The 24,077-nt window shown below is 36.2% G+C and overlaps 1 protein-coding gene and 1 pseudogene across 1 annotated transcript; both read right to left on the reverse strand.

Moving 5' to 3' along the window:
- Positions 1 to 2,539: 2,539 nt before the first annotated feature.
- On the reverse strand, positions 2,540 to 4,845 carry LOC107675071 (solute carrier family 35 member D3-like). Its single transcript, XM_016469270.1, has 2 exons — positions 4,410 to 4,845; positions 2,540 to 3,415 (listed from the first exon to the last, which is right to left on the reverse strand). Exons 1-2 carry the CDS (start codon positions 4,843 to 4,845, stop codon positions 2,586 to 2,588), a joined length of 1,266 nt encoding a protein of 421 aa, XP_016324756.1. The 3' UTR covers positions 2,540 to 2,585.
- A 714-nt stretch (positions 4,846 to 5,559) lies between these two features.
- On the reverse strand, positions 5,560 to 23,907 carry LOC107675044 (peroxisomal targeting signal 2 receptor-like; annotated as a pseudogene).
- Positions 23,908 to 24,077: the final 170 nt, after the last annotated feature.

Raw genomic sequence — 24,077 nt, forward strand, 5'->3', positions numbered from 1 at the left:
TCAACTCCAGTCCGATCAAGTAAAGATATGCAAATCTGTTTGACCATTGAATGTTAAATTAAATTGGCCATAAATCATATTGAGAATGGGAACATAAAACCAAAAACCAAACAAATGCTTCACGAAAACCAATGTGATCAGTACACAAAACACAACATCTTTTCTGCTCATGGCTTCAAGCATGACATTAACTTTTAACACGTTTGGCTCTGAGGGCTTGTGCTATATTGTCTGGTAAATTGTCTTTCATACTATGCCTTGAGCAAAATGAAGAGGATAATACTCCATGCTGTGCCATCTATTATAACTGAAAAATGATAACAAAAGCACCTGGTACTCATGAGAAGTTTATTTGCTTTCACTTGTTTATTGTCAGGCAAAGATCATTTTAAATGGATGAAAGCCATGGGGAGTGTAACATGAATGTTCCCTATATAGTAAACCTCTGTTGCTCTGTGGTTTAGTGTCACAACAGATAATACTGTTCTGAGAGATCTAAAGTTTAGTTCATTCAAGTCTGGTTTACATTTATTCATTAAAGAGATGCTTTCTGACAGAGAATAATGAATGCTACTAACAAACCAAAAAATTAGGTTTTGAAACCTTTGGATGCATTATCCTGCCATTAAAGGAATAGTTCACCCAAAAATGAAAATTTGCCGAAAATTTACCCTCAGGCCATCCAAGATGTAGATGTGTTTCTAACAAACACGCAGCTTTTCACTTCACAAGATGTTAACTGATGGACTGGAGTGGTGTGGATTCCTTGTGATGTTTTTATCAGCTGTTTGGACTCTCATTCTGACGGCACCCATTCACTGCAGAGGATCCACTTGTGAGCAAATGATGTAATGCTGAATTTCTATAAATCTAATGAAGAAACAAACTCATCTACATCTTGGATTGCCTGAGGGTGAATGAATTTTCAGCAATTCTTTTTTGTTTTGTTTTTGGGTGAAGTGCTTACTGTAAAGCAACCAATGTACTCTAATTTTAGCAAGTACACTATTTATTTATGTTCACTGTGTTACATAAAAAAGCTATAAGACTTCTGTTTAGAAATATATTTCTTGATGTTTTGCATTTTCAGAAGTCTAGCAGTTGCTAAAGAACCTGGTTGATGGCGGTCTGCTTTTGCTAATACGAACCCATTTAAATTACATTACAATTACATTACATTTGGTAAAGTCAGCTAACACAAGCTCAATAGATATTGACTTTAAGTGAATTCAGTGGTTCTCAGCTGTGAGAGTACTCCGTTTTTAAAACTGAACAAGTGGAAACCCAGCACAGTACCAAATTAAAAGTAAACAAACAAACAAACAAAAATGTCCCAAAACCAAACACCACACTATACTTTGATTATTTGTTCTGATGTGATCAGATCCCCAAAAGTCTTTTTCTTGTCTCTTGATTTAATGCTCTCAACAAACTATATTCCACAACACAAAACCCATTATGGACGGCTTAAACCACATTTATCCTTGTTGCAAGTGAATCTGTATTTAATATAGTCTAGGTTCTATTTTCTTCCACCTTGCAAAATTTTGTTGGTTTATGAAAACGAGTGCATGTCACATAACTTGTCCATTTTGGCATTGGCATTTGTCTAATTTGTCAAAATACAAGAAAAACATATAGGAAGCATTTTCTCTGCCATTTTAAAAGTTTAACTATTTTCCTGTCTTACCTATGCATGATTATATGGTCAGTTGCATTTTATTATTTGGATAAAATATTGTTTTTCCCTATTGTCCAAACAGACTCGCAACACATTTCTTGGTCGTGACAGTCGTGACCCACCAGTTGTGAATCACTGATAAGCAAACCATTTCCCAGATGGCCAGTAGTTAAAGATGATTCTAAATGATCACACACTTTCATCAAGCTAAAGCAGTTGGTGGGAATTATTAAGGATGATACACAAAGAACAGAATTTTGATATAAAATCAGTTTAAATTATTTCTGCATACTACATGCAAAATAGGAAAATTCAGTGCCTCCTATTCAAGATTTGCATTCGTCGACAAAACACAGAAAATATACAGGCACAGACACTGCGTGCATAGAAACATCAAATAATCATTCGAAATAAAAACAGCCCAATTAATTAAAATTTTTTTAAATTCTGTCATCAGTTACTCACCCTCATGATGTTCCAAACCTGTATGACTTTTATTCTGCGAAACACACACACACACACACACACACACACACACACATTTTGAAGAATTTTGGTAACCGAACAGTTTTGGTTCCCATTGATTTCCTTTTTATGCTCCACAGAAAAAGAATGTCATACAGGTTTGGAAAGAAATGAAGATGAGTAAATGATGACAGAATTGACATATTATTAAGATATTTGTTATTTTGTTTTAAGTCAATAAAATGGCACATCTGTTATTGGGGATTCCTCATATAGTCATACTCCCTCTAATGTACAAACAGACTATACCTTTTTATAAAAAAATAAATGTTTTTCATAAAATCATGTTCAAGACAGAAAAAAGGCAAACATTGTTCACACCATCAGTTCAACAATCCTTAAATTTAACATGCACTCCTGTCAAGCGGGAAACCAATCATCAAGGACTTTGAACCTCCATGTTGTCAAGTAAAGTGTCTTTCTTAAAGAACTTTAAGGTGCGAACGGATCTCCAGACCCCTACATAACTGTCGCTCAGAGATTGTCTCGTAGGATCGTCTGATGGGATCCCCGGTCTTTCTAATTCTATGGACTCTGCCACTTTATTCTCACAAATTGGACCCTGGTCATGGCTGTCAACTGATGCTGTCAGGCTGCCATTGGGAACGCTCTCCAGATCATTTGGAAGAGTTTCCATATCTCCATCAGGCTTGGCTGGTTCCACATAAGGTTCTCCTGGAAGTTCTTCATCTTTAGCGGACTCGTCCATATCCTGGTAGGTTAACTTCTTTTTGGTTTCATGATATTTCACCGCACAGTAGGTGATGGAGCCGATGGTGTTGACTACCACGCCTACCACGAACAGTTTGGTTGGCATCACGTCACTGAAGGCCAACATGCCCACAGTGATAGTAGCTATACTCTTGACCACCCCCACAAAGCTGGTAGTGACGGCTGAGTTGATATAGGTACAGTGCAGTGTGGTGAAGTTCATCGCACAGCCAATGAGAATGCAGGTACAGAAGATACCTGTGATATACGGGTTCTTCCAACCTTCATACGTCCACATGTCAATGGCATCCATACTTACAATGGAACAGATGAAGAGAATGGGAGAGGCCACCACTGCAATGGTGTACTGGGCTGTGAGCGGCCCATAATCACTGTCTGCACTCGTTTTTTGGATGAGCACCAAGTAGGAGGCGTGGACAATCACAGCTAAAATGCCAGTCACGTAGCCAAAAGGGTCACCTGTTAGATCTCCAGCACCTGCACGAAAACAGAGCGACGCACTGCAAAGTTAAACAGAGACTGCGCCATACATGATTTATGGCCATTATCAAATGAAACTCTGTATGAGAAGCTTGTTTTATGCAGACATCACATGCATAGTACAGAAATTGCATTGTCAGGAATTGCACAAGATTAAATGTCATACTATGGACAAAACAAGTTATTATTTTTTGCTTAATTTGCTTTAATTTTCAGAAGCAGTTCAAAACACATTAGTAAAATACTGTTGCTATAATAATCATAGGAACATTAGTATAATATATTTACATAGACACTTCTTGGAAAAATAAATGACAATTAGGAAGATACAGAAAAGGAGGAATTTTACATCGGGTAGACTTTATGGAAGGCTAGTTATCAAACCGGGGCAAGTTGTCACAATAGCTGTATGCCCGGTTTTGTCTAGCAGATTTTCTATGTTGGGTTTATTTAGTTCAAACCCTTCTTAAATTAGAATAATCTTTATGAATTTTATCATCAAAACTAAGAGTCAACAATATAATGAAGTTTGATCTCAAATGCTGAACTGTTCGCAGGACTAGGTTTTCTTTTTGTTGTCAATAAATGTCGAATTTATGTTGTCATGTGGGTTTTACATGTTACAAACGTATTAATTACAGTGTAGACTGTTTCTAATATATTTGCTGTTTCATTAATTGTTTTATTTTTCGTGATTGTTTTACTGTTTAAATTGAGCTGAAAACCTTTTAGGCTGTTCAATGACAGTTTCCGTTGTGACAACATGCCCCACTAGTGGTAAATCGATCTTTTTTTTTTTCTCTCCCTGGGAATTGCGGTGAAAATGTTCCAAGGTTTTTCATAGCCAAGACTTTAAGGAATGTGTCTACAGAAATTTACTTAAAAAAGAATCTAAATTAAGAAAAATTCACTGGAGTGAAAAGTGTGATTACCTCAATATAAAGTAAAAACTATTACAAATATTATTTATGAACACCCAAATGATTCTTACCAGCCAGTGCTGCTCCTCCAGTGGTGATGAGAACCGCTGTTATTACCCCAGCTGATGGGATCCCATTCTTCAGCACACACACTCCAATCCCCAATGTTACCAAGGGCAAGCATCGCTTAAACACAACATACATAGGTAAACTCAGGCCCCTGAGAGACCAGAGGGTTAATGTGGACTGCAAAGTTGACAAAATACAGACACTCGCAAAAACTTTGACTAACTGGAGGCTGAAGGGTGGTATATCTATTTTGCCCAGTCTCCTCAGCACCTCTAATGTGAGCGCCGCAGTGCCGCTGGTCAGACACTGAATTAAAGTTAGATATGTAAAGCTATAGGTCGTGATGAGGAATTTTAACAAAATATTCAGCGATCCCGAAAAAAATCCATGCGCAACGGCCACCGAAATGCCAAGCAACCGTCCTTTGCAAACTTCCATGTCTTTCCTCGTAGACTGGAGTTTCCCGGCGTCTCCGTATTACGCACTGAGCTCTGACTCCACTGCTGAATATTCACGTCCACTCTCCTCTCGTGCGTAACTCACGCAACACGAGCGCTGTTTGTGTTTGCGGAACGATGTATGTTAAAAGCACACGTCCAGTTTTGTGTGAGTGAAGGAAATCCGTTTGGGAGTGGAGAGATTCGTCCTTGCGCACATGGATCGCGTAACATTATGCGCTCTCGACATTGTCATTAAGATCACACTATAGAAACCGCCTAAAATTAGAAATTTACTAAAAACAAGCCTATGGCAAGACATCTGGTAGGGGGGGCACCTGGGGTGGCCAGCCAAATTTCAGGGGGGGCCGGTGCCACCCCTGGCCACCATGTAGACACGCCCCTGCTGCACAGGTTATACCCACACAGTACTTTTTCATAACAGTATTTTACTGTTAAACCTTTAAATGCTTGTATACTTTGGATATTTATTCCTCCATACTGACCCAAGACAAATACAAACAATATTCACTGTGTCCCAAACTTCGATAAAATATTCACCTGTGTCTGTTAAAATTGTGTGGGAGGCAATATTCATTAGATTAAAGGAAAGCTCAGGATTTAAGATAAGATATTGAGAATGACAGATTGCATTGATTTATTAATATAAGTTTAACAAACCAGTAAGAAATAACAACATACACATACTACATAACCAATGAGCTTCAGACAACAAGGCACTCACTGCTTAAGGTAAACTCACTTTTAGTTTGATTTTACATGTAAGAAACATTATAATAACACCACACTCAGTTTTTACACTCAGTGACAGCATGAGATTCCCCCTCATCTCTGTACGGCGCTCCTGATGAGTCCCACGGGTTCTCCTTTAATAGCGTCATTAGGAAAACCGCAGTGAAATCTTGGCAAACTCTGCACCTGTGATTGAAACAGAGCTGTGGCTCCCCCGTGCATTGCGGCAACATCTTCTTATGGTGCACTAACCTCCTATAGGGCGGCCAGGCATGAAGGGGTGAAGACTTTTACAGTCTCATCCCAAGAGCAGTCCACAACCTGTGAAGAAGGCCACAGTTACACAATTAACAATGCATCTACGTAATTGAGTATGTAAAAGTACTGACATTTTACTTTTTTTTTTTTTAAATTGTTATTTTAGTTGAACAATGGACAACGCCATTAAAAATTCCAATTCATGGAAAGCACAAAGCTTATTCTGTCACCACAAGGATCAAGTCACGGGGGGGGAAAAAAAAGGAAAGAAAGAAATCCCCACGGGTCTGCAGCACTGAGAGAGCACCCTTGATATTGGAAAACAAAGAGATTTTTATGCATGTGCTGCTTTACTGAAATACACAATAATGATGTTCAGCCAAATAATTTTTCTTTTGATGCTGCTTCAAAGACTTTTTAAAGCATCTCTTTTTGCCCGTGCAAGGAAAACAAGTGCACATACCGTACAATGTACACTTAACAGTGAACTTTTATGTTTTCCTGAATATAAACTGTTATAGCAATATCTAGACATACTGAATAAGGGCAGCTGACATAACATGAACATATAATGATTAATATTTATATATATATAAATAAGTGCAATTATTATTAATATACGAATGCATAAGATATTAATTACAAGGGTGCAGAAACAATTTTCACTCATTTAATTTCACAATTACAAAGAAATGGCAAATAACACTGAAATATGTGACATTTTGAAGTAAAAAGACTTGGATCTTTGCTTGACTTAATACAATTCTTTCAAAATAATATATATATATATGGACTATATACACGTCCTTTCATGTCTATTTTACTATTAATAGAATTTCAAAGGCACAGTTTGTCCTAACAGACAAAATTCAACTCAATGTGAAAGTGATATAGTGATGTTCCACTCCTCTTTATTGCAATCCTTTTCTCTGCATCTCATTACTCCAGAGCGCTCCAGCAGAAAGCCTGTGACTCACCCATTGAGGGAGAAAAAGTCCTTCATTAATTACTTGACTGCAAAACTGCACAACAGAGACTGAGTGCCAGAGAGCAGGCAACAGTGCAGAAGAAACAGATGCAGAGAGCAGGAGCGAGGAGTGAACGGATGGTCAGCTGATAATAACACAATGTTTAATATAACTGGAGGCAAGAACACAAGATGCATGTCCTCTTTTGGAGAAACGTTCTAGTTTCTTGTCAAAAAGTGTAAAGGTATGATGTATCACCTGCTGTGGATGTAAATGAAGTCAGAGCTGGGCTTTTTCTCAACAACCGATTACAGTATCATTACCGCATTTAAATGCTTCACTTTGTTCAAAGGCATAATGACTGTACAGATCTTCAGTATGTGCGCAAACCTGAGCGGAGGTGATCAATCAAGCCAAAGGGTTAAGAGGAGTGAATTTTCATTGGGAATGTGTGTTTTGAAACTGATATGTCAGCTGTTAGGAACAGTCAAAATCGAGCTATAATCATACCCACTTAGACAATAAATGACATTGGTGGTGTTAGATCCCCCTTGACTCTAAAATGTGTATTTGACAATGGCTCAGGGTGAGTTGTGGGTTTGAATATTGGCCTTAACAGCGAGCACGAGCAGCACAAGGTGCGTATGTGTGTATGTTTGGCAGTGAACAGGGAGACTGCGGTAGAAAAAGCACTTCACAGTTCTTGCCCTCGCCTTGCAGGAACAACCCACACCACCTGCAGCCTGCCAACAGCTGCACTTACGCCTCATTCGGAACTAACAATAAGAGAGAATCCATACATAATTTTCCAAACCTGCAATTTGGCTCTGACACACTGCGGTCCATAATTCTGGTTGTTCTTGTAAGAGACTTACAAAATACTCTGAAATGGGCAAGACATCTAAGTGAGTTTAAAAGCTTTCCAAATTTGCATTCAGATTGACAGGAAATTGTACATTACCAAAATGAGATGTGAAGGTAATGGCAAAGCCTTGAAAAAGTTGAATGGAAATATTATACCCTGCAAACAACACAAATAACTTTAGCCAAAAAAAAAAAAAAGGATGCTTTGACAACGCAAGAAGGAATCTAAAGGGTTTGAAAGAGAAGCTCAAACCAGTGGATAGTGATAAAAAACTACAAAAATTAGGCAATTAAATAAAAATCAAATCAAATTAAAAAACGCTTCTTTATTTATTTACTTTATTAAATAAATATTTTGTTATTTAAAATGTATTATATATAATAATATATAATACACTGAAAACTTTGGGGTTGGTAAGATTTACATTTTTCGTTATAGAAGTCTCTTATACTCACCAAGGCTGCATTTATTTGATAAAAATAAATACAGTAAAAACACTAATACTGTGAATATAAAATCATTTTAATGTATTTTAAAATGTAATTTATTCCTGGGAATTTTCAGCAGCCATTACTCCAGTCTTCAGCGATTTGGTGCTCAAGAAACATTTCTTATTATCAATGTTGAAAACAGTTGTGCTGCTTGATCTTTTTGTGGAAAGGGTAAAACATTTTTCAGGATTCTTTGATGAATAGAAAGTTCAAAAGAACAGAATTTATATGAAAAATAAATCTTTTGTAACATGATAAATGTTTGTATTGTCACTTTTGATCAAATTAAAGCTTCTTTACATAATAAAATATTAATTTCTTTTCTTTAAATAAAATTGTAAAATTTGACTAAATCCAAACTGTTGACACAATATTCTAATAAACACAAAAATACATTACATATGCAAATACTGGGCGACAGTGTATTTTCAGTTAGCTATATAACAGCTTACTTTCCAGTTCTGCATTAAATTAAATCATAACTTATTTCCCTTGACTGCATAAAATGAATTCATTGAAATCTAATCAAATCAAAAACATTAAATACATCATGCTCCATGTAAACAGTCAGAAAGGAAGAGCTTTATATTCACAGGCTTCAGAGCCTAAGGTGAGCTATAGGTTGCAAGGTTTTCAAAGGTAAATCTCAGAAAAATGGCACAGTGGCACAATGGAGCTGAGGAGGGTTTGCTGCAGACGTCTCCTGTCAGCTCAGTGATGGCTCATTGACTGCTCTGACTTTTATTCATCACAGTGAGTGCTGGCGTCAGACAGGACCAGCCCCCGGAGGACTGCGGCCCACATCTCAATGAGCTGAGTGCTCTGTTACTGTACGTGACCGATTCCTTGTACACGCTCTACGAACAAGGCATGCCTCCTCTTTGCGGATGACTGTTTTGTGCAACAGACAGACATCAGAGGTGAAGCGAGGTCTATAGACAAGGGCTTACAGTGAAGGTTAATAAAAATTAATAGCTGTAGATGGAGTCATGGAAATACTGATTTAAGTTTCTCAATTACGAGTCGCTGGTTCATCAGAACAGATGTCATTAAATTGCAGCTATTACAAACAATAAATAAATAAATAAAAAAAAATAAATCTCAGAAGTAAGACTGGATGACATAACATAGCACAATTATATCTCAATATTTTTCAGCATTTTGGCAATATTTGATATATAACTTATATTTATGTATTTGCTTTGAAATTGCTAAAAAAGGATGATTTTTGCCAAATCAGAACTACCTTCATTTCAAACAAACACACACACAAAAAAACTTAACTAAACTAAACTAAAACATGTTAATTTTCAGTAATATTTAATAAATCACTGCAGGGTTATTATAGTTAAAGGGGTCATATGATGTTGCTAAAAAGAACATTATTTTGTGTATTTGGTGTAATGAAATGTGTTTAAGGTTCAAAAAACACATTATTTTCCACATACTGTACATTATTGTTTCTCCTCTATGCCCCGCCTTTTTGAAACGCGTCGATTTTTACAAAGCTACCTCAAGCGTGTGACAGAAATGTTACGCCCCTCGCCATACTGTTGATGCCGTGTCCCGGCCGGAGCGACGAGACAAAAACATTAAAACCCAAAGAGAAAGGAAAAATTGAAATCCCATCATATGACCCCTTTAACTAAAACTAAAACCATAAAAAAAAATTATTAGTTGAAATAAAATAAACATTACCAGACATATTAAAAACTAACTCAGCTAGTTGCCAAGGAAACATTTCTCATTTTAATTTAGTTTAACTTGATGTAGGCCTACTGAAATAACCTAAAATAACTAAAAATGAAATAAAATGTTTATAAAAAATTATATAGACATTTAAAAAAAAAGAATAAGAATGACAAAGACACACAAGAAAAGTATTACAACTTTAAAATTAAAATGAAAAATATACAAATAAAAACTAATTAAAACTATTAAATTAACTATAAGTATAGTACCTTGCTGATACTAACATAATATGTCATACTGACTGAAATGGACAGCTTGAACTGATTTATTAGTCCAGTTCAATGCATTTCTGTGAATCAGTTCAAAATGTCAGTTTCAAAGAATCACTTGAAAACTCAGAGAACACTTTTAGTTTGGGTCATCAAATTTAAAATGCAAATAGCATTTTTTAAAATTTATTACAATGTGCCATTTTTACTGTTAAAGTTTACAGTCATCAGCTATGAAAGAATTTTGCCAAACTACTCTAATACTTTGTGGAACCACTGGAATAACACCGGCTTTACTTAAATAAAAAGGTTGTTTGGAGTTATTTTTTGCTGCGCTATTGAAAGGTACTACATTGTTTTCTCCCAATATGAATTTCCTTTTTGCCACTTACTGAAAGGACAGCATGGGAGGAAGTGGCAGGAGGTGGCAGAACAGAACTGGGAGCTAAACTGCACAAGCTCTGACCACTAGGACCACTTTTTCAGATCTTTACATTCAGCTATAGTCAATAGGTGTGACCCACAGCAGTGTGTTTTAGTGTGTTTTATACCTGGTTAGGGATGTGCAGGTTGAAATCCAGGCCACACACAAACTCTGAGTGGTGCTCCAGTGTCTCCAGCAGCGGCTGGCTCTTGGAGTAGTCCCAGAATCTGTGGACGCAGAGCAGCAAAAGGCAATCATGCTAATTGAACAGCCATTTTTCTTCTCTGACGGGGCAACGAGTCAAAGCCCTGACGCAGCCCTGGCTCACCAGCCCCCGACTGATCCATTCAGCAAATGAAATTAAATCACCTCTCCGAGAAAAAAAAAAAAAAAAACTCCCTGTCTATAGGAAAACATTAGGCATGCATTAATAATAACATAGAGAAGAAGTGAAAGATATTATTTATAAGCACAGTGGGACAACAGCTGCTCAGGGTGTGGACGGCTTTAGAAAGAGATGCTGAAATAAGTCATCAGCGTGGCATCGATAGGTTTGGGTCCTTGTCAAAGTTTCAGAGGGCACTAAAACAGGGCACCAAACATCACTCAATCAGTAAAAAGGGTGCAAAACCACAATGTAATAAGATAAACTTGTGCCAAATTACTAGACTCACACAATTTTTACCAACAATAAGCACAGAAAATGTGATAAATGTGCGCAAAAACCAAATTAAATCCAACCACATAACTAAATTAAAATCAACAATACTGTGGCAATCTGTCTGATATCTGTCATACTTTATTTAAAGCAATGCATCAACCTAATTTGAAAGAAAGAAAGAAAAAGCAGAAAGAAAAAGTAGAAGCGCTCTTTACACAAAGCAAAGAACAATACAGAAAAATCAATATCCCTGACTAATTAGTTGTTAAATAACACAGAGAAAGACGTACTTTTCCTTCTGTACTTTCCACCCGGTACTAGCATGTACGTGCCGTCATAGCAACTCAGAAAAGCCAGCTGTTACGTATGAAAGAGGAAACCTTATCTGCTGTAAACGGGACCTGATCAGATCTGAAAGAGCAACTGCATAGACTGGGTTAAGTAAACAGTTAAGAGAGTATGTGGAAGCAGGTGGCTCAAATGTTCTTTTGAACGTAAAAAGGCTTCAAAAAGGCTTTGTATTTAAATAAACAGCATTATTTCTTTACCACAAAGGGAACAAAAAAGATTAATGTTGATCCGTTCTTCCTGTGGAAATAATTTCTGGTAATTACCTCACGGTCGGCATTATCACAGTTTACTCTGAAGGTAAAAATAATTAGATAGCACCTTAGTCTGTCCTGTCCTGTCCAAACAGCAAATTTCCTGTAATCAATAGAACTGATTTCTATGAAAGCAAAACCGCAAATACTAGTTCTTAAGCTAACTGGCTATAATTCATGCTAAATGAACTGAGAGAACGTCTCGGTTACGTATGGTAACCCTCGTTCCCTGAAGGAGGGAACGGAGACGTCACGTCGGATGACCGACGAATTGGGATCTCGCTTAGAGAGACCAATCTACTTCGAGTGTACACTAAACGAGCCAATGCACATTGGCATGCGATTATTGCATCCGGTGGTACAGGAGCTGTGGCGACGGGACGTGACGTCTCCGTTCCCTCCTTCAGGGAACGAAGGTTACATACGTAACCGAGACGTTCCCTTTCAGTCGGTCACTCTCGACGTCACGTCGGATGACCGACGAATTGCAATAATCGCATGCCAATGTGCATTGGCTCGTTTAGTTTACACTCGAAGTAGATTGGTCTCTCTAAGCGAGATTCCAACTGAAAGGGAACGACAACAAACTGAAAGTTGAATAAATATAAAAAAATAACTTCTATTACTAAGGTACAGTAATATTACCGGCTCCTTATGCACCTCTTAAAGTCCCCCTGTAGTGAAAATCAAGTTTTTTATGTTGTTTATTTGTCTATGTGGTGTTTTTAATATGCTTTAGATAAGTTTTGAGGTATAAAATATTTGACTACAGGGGGACTTTAAGGGCTGTTCACACTGGCTGGCTCATTAAAAAAATCATAAATGATCATAAATGAGATGTACTGCAGATTGAAAATTAGATATCATCCTTTGTGAATAAAATGCTTTACATTATATATAAATTGCATAATTTTGTATAGAAATTGTGCATTGCCTTCACTCTCATTGATAGTCGTCACAATGTGTTTCGATTCCTTTGCATAAAGTTGGACACGCCCACAACTTTTAGTCAATGGTTACTGTCGGTCAATATACAAAAAATATACAAATATATATATAAACTCACATTACCACTACATTAGATTTTGGAAGTATGAACAATATAACACACGTGTCTTTTTCTTGTTTTTATAGGGATCTGGGTTCATCGTAGTACACAAATTCACAGTGTGTATCCATGTACTGATTGGCTGACGCATTTAGTGACAAACGCCTCCAGGCTTAGATAAACAGATAACGTTTAAACAATAAGATGACAAGCAGCGCCGGAAGGAAAATCAAACTCACCTCTAAGACCACTTGATGAGTCAATTCTCATCTTAAAAGCTTGTCATCCCAGATAAAGTACTCTCTGTAATCTTTCTCCAACAGCCAAGGCAAAGACCTGTTGTCACTCTTTGAGGACAACGACTATCCATCCCTTTATCAATTATAGACTAACTTTAGTTTTAAAGAAATGTTCCAGGTTCAGCTTGATCAACAGCTTTATCGGCATACTGTCAGTTACCACAGTCACATGTCACTTAGCATAAAAACAGAAATGTGTAGCAGTGTTTTTGTTAAAACCTAATTTTTACATACAAAAAGTTATCTAAATTAAACAAATTATGTGGCAGAGCTTCACTTATAAGAACATCACTAGATGTCTGGCAGTAGAAACAGGCGTGCTAAAATGCAATGCCAGACTTTTGTTAACTATAGTATAATTAGTGTGTTCCTCAAAGGCCTAAAAATGTATTTTACAGTTAATCACAATTAACAGTTATTAAGACTGCATGTGTACATCTGCATAAAATCTATGGAAAAAATTGTGGCTCCTTTACCAAATTACAGCAACTAGGCAGTAAGCTTTTGCTTTACCACTGTGATTTTTGCTGAAATGTCCTTGACGGCTCTATTAAAGATCATTCCCCCAATGCAAAAATGAGCTCCACGCTCCATAAAAACACAACCATGCATTAACAGAATGCATTTGCTGCAAAAGGAAATAAACCAGTCTACCCTGAAATGAGATCCAACGGGTTTTACAACCCAGTTCTGGTAACGTGCCAGCAATGCAGACTTCAGCATTCATCCAAAGGTCACTAAGAAAGATCATCTGCCCTCAACATGTGCAAAAGGTCTTTAGAAATGTGAAATCCTACTCTTTATGTGTTTTTGATGGAAGACGATTTTTTGATAAAAAAAATTATCCTATACAATTTGTCATACAACAGTTAGTTCCATTCCCCAATTTTTTATAACTTTTTATTTATAGAAAAGTATAAAAGAAATAGCACACCTGTAATCGCGCTGTTGTGTTGATATTCAGAAGAACAGCACTGCTGCTCATGTGATATTGCTTAATGTGAATTTAGTTTGTAATTTGTTCTTTGATGATTAAATGTGACACAGATGGTCAAAAATGTGGCTTACCTGACTGTGAAATCATATGAGCAGGATGCTAGGATGGTCTTATAAAAAGGGTAGAACTAGAAATAAACAAATAAAAGAGGAATTAATATACAGTGGCTGCTGGACAGAAAAAAAATCAATTGATGTACATTCTGACATCTTTATCAATGAATACTGCTTTAAAACGGGACCTTGCATATAGACTATATTTACACTGCAGCTCAATGTGGCCCAAATCCTTTCATAATTTTAGATGATAGTATAAAGAGCAAAAACCAATCAGACTTTAGTGTGAATAGTTCAAATTAATTTACATTTTTACATCAATCTAATTCCACATTCATCATTACACACCTGATGTACCCTAAACGTATATGGAGAAATATCTCAATTCAAACCATTTACTTACTTAACTTGTATTAAATGTATATATAACAACAACAACAATAATAGATATTATTATTAAAATGTGTATTTGAGCAGATAACCAGGAAAATAAATTAATTTATTTAGGAATTTAAAATGCAGTGTTCAGTGATTTCCTAGAAATGCTGATATAGGACATTCCCCACCACATCAGGCAAAATCAATACTTGTTAGCAAGCTAAAATAATGTGACGAACTTCAAAATGAGATCTTTCAGATCTACACATTTCTATTGATTAACTCTCTTTCTGCCTGAGTGTTTTTAATGATATCAGCTGAATTATGACATGAAGACGTTTCATCACCAATATTATCATGACCCTACTGGAAGAGTTTTTATAGAACAGTAAATGAGAAAGACAATAGACCTCTTCATCACTGATACAGTATAAGATGACATAATAATCATATAATAAGAATAAACAGTGTTCATTTCAAAGCTACTTGACATCATTACATTCAGGAACACACAATCCCATGCTTCACAGCCCTCCTGTATTCCCAGTGCAATAAACTCTTCATAGCTCCTTATTTCACACATTCGTTTTGTTTTTTTTACATTATCTGAAAGCTGAGAACAAAACCATTAACTTGAAACAGTGTGTGATTTCACCCTGACCCAGCTGGAGCGGGTATTATTCCCATAGCTCCATTTGGAGATACAAGAGTATTTGTGTATGTTTTGGGCAGAGGTTTGACAGTGGACTGGTCAAGTGCACTGATCTCTGTAATCTACATAATTGCTAAGCATTTGGACACTCAAGCACTCACATTTTCTCAAACTCAATTTAGCAGATCCCTACAGATAATCTGTTTCTATACAAAAATCCATAGCTGTCACATACAGTACAGAAACACGCTGTGAGTTTCACACAGACAAACGCTGCTGCATGCCTCATTAATGTTCAACAGACTTGTTAAGTTCATTTAAGTCAAAGCAATGAACAAACTAATGTGACGTTGAATGGCAGCTGTACAGTCTTTACCCTTCATCCAACTCAATATTTCAAACTGTCATATGATTTCACACTATGGCCCCCTTTGCACACTGTTTGCATGACCTCTGAAACTACATTAAGACACACTTCTGCGAGAAACTGAAGCCAGCTTTTAAACTAAAATAACAAAAATTAGTTGGGCATCTAACTACAATACCTTTGCTCTGCGGATGGCATAGGAATGGCCCATCATTTGAGCTACAGGATGTCGGACGTTCCGTAGGTCCCACACTCGGAGACTGCAGTCCACGGCTCCAGTGACCAGAATATTCTGAGAACACGAGAGGAATAACAGTTAAATGTTTTGTCCACCATCTATTGTCATTTCAGATCTTGTTACATAATTGAAACACAGTGTGAATGGAATGAAATATTATTGTGCACTATATACTTTATATTGCATATACTGCATATATAATTAATAGTATGTGCAGTATGCTATATTGTTGGTCACATGACACATGGCACTATGTTACATGCTTAATTCAGTCAGTGGTACGCAGTTATCTCAGAAATAAATAACATTTAAAATTTCTATCAAAATTCTTAAAATACACTAAAACTTCTGACACAGTAAGATGTTAAGAAATTAACCTTTTTTTTTTTTTTTAGCAAGGACACTACATTAATGAAAAGTGACAGTAAAGACATTTATAATGTTACAAAATTCTTTAAATATTTAAAATAAATGCTGTTTTTTTTTTTTACTTCAAAGAATCCTAAAAACAAGTTTCCACAAAAAATATGAAGCAGCACAACTGTTTTCAGCATTCATAATAGTAAGAAATGTTTCTTAAAGGGGTCGTATGATGCTTTTTTAAAGATCATTATTTTGTGTATTTGGTGTAACAGAATATGTTGACATGCTTTAATGTTCAAAAAACACATTCTTTTTCAAATACTGTACATCCACTTGTGGAAAATGGGCATCCTATGACCCCTTTAAGTGCTGTGAGAAAGTTCAGAACAATAACACTTCAACATCTACTGTATCAGAAACTGTGTTATGAAATTCAAATCCCATTCGTGTCCACAGACAGTGAATGAACTGAATAGAGGAAATACTCACCTGGTCATATCTGCACCAATCACAGCTGAGGATTTCAGCCCTGTGCGCTGGGATGGCCAGCCTGCACAATCCCGCCTTCACATCCCACACTCGCAGTGTCCCATCCCCTAGCAACAGAGACGAGCTTCAAATCTCAAGTGTCAGACTTTTAAATCTTCTAAAAAGCCACAAAATTTCTCATATAAATTCCCGGTCTGCACTCTCTGCAGAATCCTCTGAACCATAACAGTCATTTCAAGGGCCACTTGCACTCAGCACGAATGGACCCAGGGCAAGGCACTGAGGGAACAGTCCTCCACGCTGCACAGGCCACAGATTTCTACAGGGAATTTCTCTTGTCGTATCTCTTTTACGCTTTCTATCTGACCTTCTTCTTGAAGCACAGTATTTCTATACTGAAGTAAGCAGTAAATGGTCCAGACATTCACTTTTTACAAGTCAGAAGGTGCAAAGTTAGCAGTATCCACAAACAGCAAAAGACTCATCAGGGGTTTCTCTATATAGTGCATAAGAATTCAAAGGCTGGTTAAATAGACTTACGCATAAATTTAGTACAGCCTAGTGGAAAATTCTCATATGTTCCCTATAAACTGCACGTTCCACTTTGAATAACCTAAAAAAATAAAATAAATCATAACTATATATCATGCAGAAACTTAATGCATTATGTGAGCACCGCATAAACACAGCATAACCATATTAACGCATATCTGTAAAACACACAGATCCAACTTAAAGAGATAGTTCACACTAAAATGACATTTCTGTCATTATTTACTCATCCTCATATTGTTCCAAACCTGTATGACTTTCTTTGTTCTGCTGAGCACAAAAAAAGAGACATTTTTTAGAAACATGCAATGTTTCCAAACAGTTTTGGTTCCCATTGATTTCTATTATATTTTGGGTCCATACAATGTAAGTCAATGAGAATCAAAAATGTTTAATTACCAACATTCTTCTAAATATCTTCTTTTGTGTTTCACAGAAGAAAGAGAGTTATACAGATTTGGAACAACATAAAGATGAATAATCAATTTTTGGGTGGATTATCCCTTCAATATTTAATCTTTAAGGCCACTTAAAAGTGTGCAAAGTCAAGCATCATTATTACTATTGCGAACAAACCCCCCAAAGATGTTATGCATCTCATCTTGCACCATTTGAATAATACTTCAAACACCAACACACTAGCTATTCTTTGTGCATACAAACCAGGTCTGGAGCAAAAATGTCAGTAAGATTTTTTTAAGTCCAAATAAGATTAATACAGAACAGGAATCTCAATTTCTCAATCCTTAAAATGGCATCAAAATATGTGCCATTTATTGACGATCCAATAGATCGTTGTTTAAACGAATAGCCCTACTTTAGTTAATTTCATTTTAGGAGGCTTGTGCCAATGACTATTGTAACCCTTACTGATTTGGTGATCTGCAACTGATGGAATAAATAAAAGCCACTCTGAAATGCGACCCGCAGGGAGTGACAATAAATTAAGCCTATCACATAAACACTTTCAAGTACTCTAGGAAGATTTAAACTGAGTGTTTTTCTATCACAATATACAGCAACATGGTTCAATTTTCTGCTAACATAGTATCATCAGGAAAAAGGGAGTGCATCTAAACTATGGGCCCTAAATATGATTTTATTTCAACAGATTTAAGCTTCTTATTGTAATATTATGGTATTACCAAACTTTGCTATGCCTTCATCTTTAAAAAGAAAAACTTTTCAAATGCTTTTTATGTATAGATTTGATTATTTTACCTTTGTCACAATTGCAGACTAAAATATAAAAATCCACCATAAAAATAAATAAAATTACATTTTAAATTATGATAATCCTAACAAAGAGTAAACCTTGTCACCATTTACTGTGTGAAAATAATTTATACAAATCCAAAGCCACATCACTCCAGCTGATAGAATATATCAGAAAACATTGCAAAATGGGGCCTTAACCACTTTTCTGTCAGGACCACTATCGTCAAAGATGATTGACAATTAGCATACAGTTTGGATTGGCGGTATGGTTCTGTTCTGGGCAAGAACTCCCTGCGCATCCATGCAGCCTAGCATGGATGAGAGCAGGGAGAGCAGCGATAACCCCCCAGGGTAAACAGAACAGAACTAACATAAATGTATTGCAGATATCGTTAAAGTTCAATAATGTTATGTACACATTTTAGAATTAGTCTGATTCAAAGGAGAATCAGAAGGCTGAATCCTGACTGACAGAGGAGGAGTTGGGGATGGAGGAGGGTAATTAGCTATTGAGCAATGCGAAAACTGCTGATACTACTGCGGGACCTTATATATGAATACTTAGATAGGTGTCGTATTCCCATAGGTTGATGGGGATCAGCTGATGCGAGCTTGACTAACGTGACCTGCCAGAACTAACGCTACGCTAGATAATTGTCACTCACATTTTTGAACATAGATGTGAAAGTGCACTACACAAACTTAAATTTATATAATTCATGAATGAAAACATTTGGTAATATGATTTTGATGTACCATTTTCATGGTAATGCAATGTCTGATTTTAAAATGGGTTTCAAAGGATGAATTTTGAGATTTTAAGTTTTCAATTGATATATAATTTCTGATGATTTCTAAAGTGTGATAGAGAAAAAGGCAACAAAGACGACTTTTTGTGACAAAGGTCAGAACTCCTGTTATGATGTAGATTTTTGAGGTGCACTCTTGTCATAAATTCATCTATTACTTTTCCTACATAATTTTTAACAAAAAAACAGTGGTAAATATCTATTTAGGAGTCTTAGACCTTTCCAACGATATATAGTTTGTCATGATTAGATTAGGATTTAACTGTAATATAGTGAAGTAAACTTAGGCGTCCCCACAGAGGGGACGGGTGACAGTAACGTGCAGGAGGCAGATTGTAGATTTAAGAATAAAATGTTTGAAGGTTTTGAGGAAGATTAATTATGTCAATATTTCAATGAGATCAAGTTTAATAATAACTTTGATATGTGGCCCGCTCTAGGCACTTCTATTTTAATTATTGCAGAACAGATCTCTTACTGAGATTGCTGGCATGTAAGCGTCTTGCATTAAAGATTTCCTGGCATCCCGGGCAAAGCATAGAGGCCCCGTTGACTACATTATCAGATAACAAAAAAAATAGAAAATCTAAGTGACATTAGAAAGATTAGGATACTTAGACTACTATAAGTATATATATGTAAAGCTGCTTTGACACAATCAGTATTGTCTAAAGCACTATATAAAGGTGACTTGACTATATATATATGGGATAATGTGGGATTAAGAGAGTTGATTTTTTAAAAATGTTTCTAACCAGAATTGTAGTATTTATATTTATTTATATATTCATACAATCAAATATACCAACATTTTATAACACAGAATGAACTTGAAAATTCAGTACATTTTATGTCTTACCAAAACCTGAAATATATGGTGGTTCAACTATTTGAAGTCATGTCATCTGACGTCAGTGTCCATGCAAATACTGGTTTGCACAAACCTGCAATTTGGCATTTTTATGTTTAAGAGACATGAAGAGGGTTATTTAAATCATCAGGCTTGCAGAAAGTCACAACTAGTCTTCCTAAAACTGATCAAAACTGTGCTGGAAAGCTGTGGAAAGTTGCCACATATATGGAAAGCAAAAACCTGATGCTGGCTTTATGTTGTATGCTTATATAAGAGGTTTTTGTGATGAGAAAAGCCAGCATATCTATAACTTATATACAGTACATCTTTGCTGAGGTAGCATTTCATGGAAACCCATTTTCCCATGATCACATTCAGCGTTTGCCATGGTGCTGGGGTTTAGTATTGATTTTCATATAAAATATAAAAAGGGATTTTACGTATTTGTCAGAGGGCGTGATTACTGTGATTAAAAAATTAATTATACTAAATTATCACATTAAATTAAAATCCCCAATCAAAACTAAACAAAGAAAAATGTTTAATTAAAGGGTATCTGCAAGCTCCAAAGGATGGCTCACTGCTGACCTCATGGGGTGAATGATTGTATCGATGTGGTGAATGATTTGGCTACTAGTCCAAATTAAAATATAATACAATCTCAATTTCTACCAAAACATTTTTGTTGCCAGTTATATTGAGGGGAATGAGACTGTAAAATGATGCTACATGTCTCAACACAAAATGTATTTCTGTATTTACTGTAATTTGGAAAATGCTGAGGTAAAAGTTGCCTCTGATGCAGTTTTAAAAGGTCAAACACTACAGCAAAATCAAAATATGTCATATATTCAAACAAACAACTTACTAACAGTTTGTGTTAAGGTATGCATCCCATTTCACAACAGGATTATTATAATTAACTAAAACCAAATATTTTTTTGTTATTTGAAATAGAATAAATGAATTGCAATAAATTTTAAAAAACTTAAGTGAATTCATTTGAGCTTTTTCATTTTCATTTAGTTTAACTTAATTTACTAAAATAACTAAAAATAACTAAAATAAAAATGTATAAAAACTATAGACATTAAAAAAAAAAACTAAAATGACAAAAACATACAACAAAATTACTAAAATGAAAATATAAAATATAAAAAAACTAATTCAAAATATTAATAAAAACTATAATAGTACCTCACAATCCCATTTTCCCCTCACAATTTCCTGTTCAATATAATTTGAACCGGTACTATCCAAAGCGACTTCAATTCAAACTCAAATATTCAAATAGTTTAACAGTTCATCCGTTTCTAAAGAATCAAACCCATGTCCTTGTTTTGGTCTAACACATGCTCTGCATATGCATGTCTGATCACCTACAGATTATATAATATCTGTGATCTACTCTAATATCTGCATCACAACAGTAATTTTCTGAAGTAAAGCAGCAATCCTTCCAAACTTCATGGGAGGACAGATACAGCTCATTCTCCTACCTGAGGCTGAGGCAAAGCATGCTGGGATATGAGGAGACCAGATAGTGCTGTAGATGACATCCTCATGACCCTGCAGGGAGTTCACTAACTGACATCGCTCCGGATCCCACTGTGTGCAAAACAGGACAGCCATAGAACCCATTTTATGTCAACAAGTAACAACATTAATAGCATGCTTGATCACCAGTGCAGAGAAAGAAAACAATTTCTTTTATTCTTATTATTTGCATATAGACTGAACTAGGCCTCATTAAAAAAAAATGTCTGCATATATTCACCTTCTAAAACAAATTCCACTTACCACTTTGGCCGTGTGGTCCCAAGACCCTGATACCACCAGGTTCTCCCCCCGTGTCTGACTCCAGTCTACTGAATAAACCTACACCAAGGCCAGACGTTTTGCAGTCCAGAAGTTATGAGGTGCTAAGAGCAGGAAGCTTTAATTTGTGCTGTTTTGGAAGTTGGGAGTGTGAACTCACCTCTTGTGTGTGCCTTTTCAGCACCTGCAGAAGGCCTTGCGGGTTGGCCGTGTCCCAGATCTGCAAAGATCCATCACCTCCTCCCGTCACCAGCACATGTTCATTGTTCTCGCTCCACGTCACATCGAAGAGCCCATCATTCCAGTCAAAACTGCTCATTAGACAAAAAGATACTCAACCTCTACTTAATGATCTACCACTTCTCCTTGACTCCACATGCCTGCAAGATGACATGCATCTACAGTGGCTTTAAAAATGTATAATTTCATGACAATTAAGAAAATTTCTCCTACATTCTAATTATTTATTGCAATATATATTTTACATGTTAGTATTTGCAGGATGATTTTCATTACTTTATAATAACAATGTCATAATGAAAGAAAATATTGGTTTTAAAACAGACCTCATGCAAAAAAAAATAAATAATATTCTGTAACTACTCTATTTAATTAACCGAAAGAAAACAAATTACCTCCTCACAAGTGAAACATCTGCCTCTCTGCTCCAGCACAAGAAGTGTCCCACATCTTAAAATACACGGAAGAGTTTTCATTTGCATTTATGACAATTTCGTTAATGTACGTTCATGCAATATTCCAAAAATGACCTGCTATTCCATATTCCATATTGAATATTCCATATTACTGAGATGACGCACAGGCGATCGGGGATGCCAGAAAAGGTGAAATCTGGAGATTTAAATGACTTCATACTCTCTAATAACGCAGAAATAACGCCTAGGTCATTGCACTATTGACACTAAAGTCCACCAAACAATTGTCGACAACGGCGAAAGTTTGATAAATGCTCAACAATCAATGCAACGGTACATTAAGGAATCAATGCGTTTGCCAGATACTGTTACATTTAGCGCAAACATGTGTACATACCAGTTGTTTACTTCCGCGTTTTGACAGCGTGTAAAACGCAAAGCTATGATTGGTTAGATGTGGATGGCGTACATCATGCAGATTGGCGAAGTAGTTTTGATATAATATATCATGTTATATTTTCTTTTTTATTCTATGTGATTTTATAAAATAGAAATAGAGCAAAAAATATTTTCAATCGATCAATTGTACGTAGTCTGCAAAAAACGAGTGTCTGAATGAAGAACAAGCGGCAGCTTAAAATGATCTCGCACCAGATGGCAGCATTTCTCTAATAAAGACCCATTTGTTGTCTTTTCAGACTTCACACATCACAAGTTAAAATATATCTATATGGATTTGCTGTTATCACATTTTAAAAGTTTGGTAGAACAGTTCATGATCATCATAATCTTTATGGTTTGCAACTGGGAAAATACATAAGCAAATATCTTATTTTAAAATTCACATTCATGTAGGCCTACTCAATACATCCTCTTCAGTATATTAAATATTACAGATAATACCAAACAGTTAAGGTTAAAAAAATCAAAATGACTGTGCCTGTGCCCTAGAGCCTAGAATATGATCTATGTGAGCTGATCGTATCTATATGCTGCTTTTATCTTTCGGTCTGGAGTATGAAACACATCTTGTTGTAGCTAAACCATTTCGATGCGTGGAAACTAATGAAGCTGACAGGCTTACTGACCATGTTCACACCGCTGACTCTTTTCCTATGTGATGTTTTGGGGAGATCATGTGCACCCTTGATATATGATGGCCACTTCAAAGGCAGGGGCCCGGCGTGAGAACCAGCCGCTCTAAAGCAGATAACCGGCGGATTTATGGCCCCGCACTTTTCCCATGACTGCCGGTGGGTAGCAGGCGCTGTTTGCCTTAATCCCCATTCACTTGGAAACGCTGATACTTTTTCTCTTAAGGAATTTAATGGTGTGACAGTGATTTACTAATGTAAATCTGTCTAACAGACCCTGGCATAAAGGGAGTGGATTAGGCCGACATAAAGACCCATTTTAGTGAGGAGTGACTAGTGTTGTTGTGCTTTCATGTGGCGCAC

Source organism: Sinocyclocheilus anshuiensis, unplaced genomic scaffold (assembly GCF_001515605.1).
Source record: "Sinocyclocheilus anshuiensis isolate Anshui unplaced genomic scaffold, SAMN03320099.WGS_v1.1 scaffold776, whole genome shotgun sequence".
Classification (NCBI taxonomy): Eukaryota; Metazoa; Chordata; class Actinopteri; order Cypriniformes; family Cyprinidae; genus Sinocyclocheilus; species Sinocyclocheilus anshuiensis.

Coding starts and splice junctions, on each gene's coding strand:
- LOC107675071 (XM_016469270.1), bottom strand. CDS start 4,845: ATGGAAGTTTGCAAAGGACGGTTGCTTGGCATTTCGGTGGCCGTTGCG. Junction 3,416..4,409: donor TGGAGGAGCAGCACTGGCTG/GTAAGAATCATT, acceptor GTTTTCGTGCAG/GTGCTGGAGATCTAACAGGT.